This window comes from Impatiens glandulifera, unplaced genomic scaffold (assembly GCF_907164915.1).
Source record: "Impatiens glandulifera unplaced genomic scaffold, dImpGla2.1, whole genome shotgun sequence".
Taxonomy (NCBI): domain Eukaryota; kingdom Viridiplantae; phylum Streptophyta; class Magnoliopsida; order Ericales; family Balsaminaceae; genus Impatiens; species Impatiens glandulifera.
Genome location: NW_025919339.1, coordinates 11224 through 15190, shown reverse-complemented (window position 1 = coordinate 15190; position 3967 = coordinate 11224). Strand labels below are relative to the sequence as shown.

Genomic DNA, 3967 nt, shown 5'->3' with positions numbered 1-3967 from the left:
GCAAAAGGTTTTTAATTATTATAGAGATAAATATATACTTCAAAGATTATTTAAATTAAATCTATGTTTTTCTCATCAAGTAACCTTATAAAGTTTAAGGCTTTTTATACCTAAACCTGACCAGATGATATGGTAGTATATTAAATAAGCTTCGTTTGGAAATAGGTTCACTAGTTGGTTGTAGAACCAACCGATTTATTTGGAAACACGTTAGTTGGTAGCTTGACCTCAACTTCGGTTCATCTCTATTATCATTTTTAGGTTTTGTTTGATTTTTTAGTTTATTTTAAATATTTTATTGTTTGTGTTTTTTGTTTCTATAATTTATTTGAAAATTGTTATAATTCAATATGTTTCCATCGTTAAAATAAATTTTAATAATAATAATAAATATAATTTTATTTAATATATTGGAGATATAATATAAAGATAATATATATTTAAAATATTATCACAATTATGATAAATATTGATAATATCAATATTATATTATTATGTTATATTATAATATATCTTTAATATATTAGATTCATTATATTTATTAAATAAATATTTTATTTTAGTCATAATTTATTAAAAATTAAATATTTTTAAAATTAAGTTTTAGATAATATGTTTGATTGAAATTGTTTATATATACAATATTATATTTAAAAAAAATGTGAGAAACTTAATATTATTTATATTAATATTTTATAAAAAAACATGCATATCAAAATTATTATAAATTGTCATTTTATTATTGGTATATTAAATATGTTAACAAATATATGTTTAAAAAGTTTAATCCAAAAAACAAAAATATATATTAAAATTAAAAATATATTTTAAACTAGTTTAACCAAAAAGATTATTTGGTTAGAAGTATTGCGATTACAAATTAGAGTATCAATGGGTGGAATAAAAATAAAATATGTTTGAATGATATTATGGTCATTTTTAATTTATAACTGACATTCTCAAAATTATGCGATTATAAAACTTTGGTACAATCCCTTGTTGTAGAATGTTAATTGAAAAAAAAATTTAATTTTAATTTTAAAAGCCATTTCTGTGGGAAAAATATATTATATTTCCTACAAATAAGACGCCCAACTAGGACAACAGATCTATAACAGATAGTTTTGTAAATGACTATTCTTATTAAGTGACGTGGTCTTTTATTTGTGTATTAACTCATAAAGTCTAGTTCAATTCTTTCGACCTCGTACAAATATATGGATAGTTTATACCAAAGTTTTTATTTATTTGAACACACATGTCTATTATAATATAATTAATATAATTAATATAATTGATGTGTTTATATAATTACATAAACATTTATAAATAGACCTACATCCTCTTAGTATAAATAAAAACCAATAATATATCTGTAAGAAATTGCTTCCATCGAAGAAATACTTGCCAAACTAACAAATAATAATATCACCCTCCACGTGTTCCTACCCAAAACTGTAGCCGGGTTCTACTCTCAACTCTACAATTTCATTAACCTTAAAATAGACAGGTTTTTAAAATAAATATTTATTATATATTTTAAGGCTGACCAAATTCACTCTCATAAGACCAATCACAAAAAAATATTAATTATGATGAACATATAAAAGTATCTCAGATTGACAAATTTATTGTGTCCTATACATTTATACCGCAACATGAGCCAAGAACAACCGATGAGGCTTCAAGAGGCTCTTGCGGAGTCCCAGCATGAGTTTGAAGCCCACGCTGCCGTTGGAAAGGTGTCTCTGTCCCTTCCTCCCTTATTTCATATAATGTGTATATTGGTGTAGAACCATTTTGATATTCTAGAATAAAATTTCAAGTATCATTCAATATCTATGTACATGAAACAGAGTTATGGTAGAATTCGTAGATAGAGAAAAATTACAAAATAAGAGTTGAAAAATATAATTTGTTATATTCTCCATCATAATCACAAACTTTTGTTCAAATTTCTAATATAAATCTTTAATACGTAATTTTAATAACCTTAATAAATTTTATTTATAATCGTGATAAATTAAAGTTGCGAAATATAGACTGACTTGAAGTAAAGAACCATCATGAAAATGTTTCCCAAAATTCTCTTGTTCTAGAATCTCCTAATTCTGGATCTGTAATACTACGATATTTTTGAATTGTTCATGTGTGATTAAATCTTTCAACCCTAAATCGATAGACCTTAGGTTCTTGAAAATTAAAACATTCACCGTTTGTCAAATTATATTAACATAATAAGTAAACTATTTATATGGCTTAGATAAGGATGAATCTAAACATAAGATATACAGTATACTTGAAAAGCCAATTTTTTTTTTTTGATGAATATACAAAAAAAAAAAAAAAAAGAAAAGAAAAAAAAAGTAAACAAATAATATGTAGCTCATGAAGAAATCAAACTATGAGAGATTAAAAAAGATTGTCACACTAAGCCAACTAACAAATTAATAAAACTATTATTATTAAATTAATTATATATTATAAAATATTATTTGATTATAATGAAAAAACACAACTTAAGAGATAAAAAATATTCATAAATGATAAAAGTAAGACCACCCATAACCCCTCTTACTCAAAAATCTCTATATATATAATCTTAAAACTCTCTTGGAAAGCCCTATAGAGTAGCTTTGTCGCCCTATAGAGTAGCTTTGTCCTTTGATACCTAATTCTAATATACACTGTTACTATTTGGCACATCACCAAAATAATAAATATTGTTTTTGTTTTTACATAAATATATCTCTATATTTAATATAAATGTCTAAATAGGATAATAATCTGTATATTTTATAGATCTAAAGTTTAATCTTTATAATAATAAAACAATTATATAATTACTAAATAATATAAGTAATCAAATATTAGAATGATTTCTAACCAATCTTATTTAAAACAGGTCAAAATTTTAAAATATAACAAATGTATAATTTCAAATGAATATACAATATAACAATATTTAGATTACTCTGAAAATTTTCAAATATAACAAATGTATATTTATCAAATGAATACACAATATGTTTCACTCAATTATTAATAAAAGTGACGAGAGTTATAACTTACTACAATTTTGTAACTTTGTCAAGTATTCTTTTTGGAGGATTGATAGCCTTTAATCTATATATAATACCTTTGATCTTACACATAAATATAGGTGGTTGAGCAAGAGAAGAGATCATTATCATCGCCATTAACATCACCATCGACATCAATTGCCCAAAGTCGGTTTACGGGCATTACCATTGGTGAGGCACTCGAAGCAACAGCCTTAACATCTGGCCAAAGACCGGTTGATTATAGTGATGCGGCCGCAATTCAAGCTGCGGAAGTTAGGGCAACTGGTCGCACAAACATAGCCCCCGGAGGCATTGCTGCAGCAGCACAATCCGCAGCTACAAGAAATGCTCGAGTTACAACTGAAGAAGAAAAGACTAAGTTGTCTGAGATTCTCACAAATGCGACATCTAAATTACCAACTGATAAACAAGTCACGCGCCGAGATGCTGAAGGAGTGATAGGAGCTGAGCTAAGGAACGATCCAAACCTCACCACCCGACCAGGAGGCGTGGCAGCCTCTATGGCTGCCGCTGCTAGACTTAACCATAAGAACGCGAATCGCAAAAATAACAACAATAACAACGATAACCTTGAACAACAAGATTAGTCAATTTAAACGTTTTTTCTTCTTCTAAAGATCGTGACTTCCTCACTGTCTAATGAATAAGACAATTTCTAAACCAATGCTACAAAAATGAATTTGTAGTTGAGTGTTTACAAAAAAATACTGACTTCATGGTTTTATTTGTAAAATTAGGGCTTAAATATTTTGGGTGAAAAGAAAGTTGTATTATTATATATATTTCCTAACCTTAATTATACAATATTGTAAGGTTTCATTATTGTTTTAGTTTTGTATTATAAAGAAATTTGTACAGTCATTTATCGAGCTTTTAAAAAA

At 26.1% G+C, this 3967-nt stretch overlaps 1 protein-coding gene across 1 annotated transcript; it reads left to right on the top strand.

Annotated features, from left to right (window-relative positions):
* Nucleotides 1–1658: 1658 nt before the first annotated feature.
* LOC124917823 (late embryogenesis abundant protein 47-like) lies at nt 1659–3675 on the top strand. Its single transcript, XM_047458122.1, has 2 exons — nt 1659–1742; nt 3164–3675. The coding sequence occupies exons 1-2, from the start codon at nt 1659–1661 to the stop codon at nt 3671–3673; spliced, it is 594 nt and encodes a 197-aa protein (XP_047314078.1). The 3' UTR covers nt 3674–3675.
* Nucleotides 3676–3967: the final 292 nt, after the last annotated feature.

Excerpts from the sequence above, each read along its gene's own strand:
- LOC124917823 (XM_047458122.1), top strand. The coding sequence starts at position 1,659 with ATGAGCCAAGAACAACCGATGAGGCTTCAAGAGGCTCTTGCGGAGTCC. Across the intron at positions 1,743-3,163 it reads CCCACGCTGCCGTTGGAAAG|GTGGTTGAGCAAGAGAAGAG; the intron begins GTGTCTCTGTCC and ends ACATAAATATAG.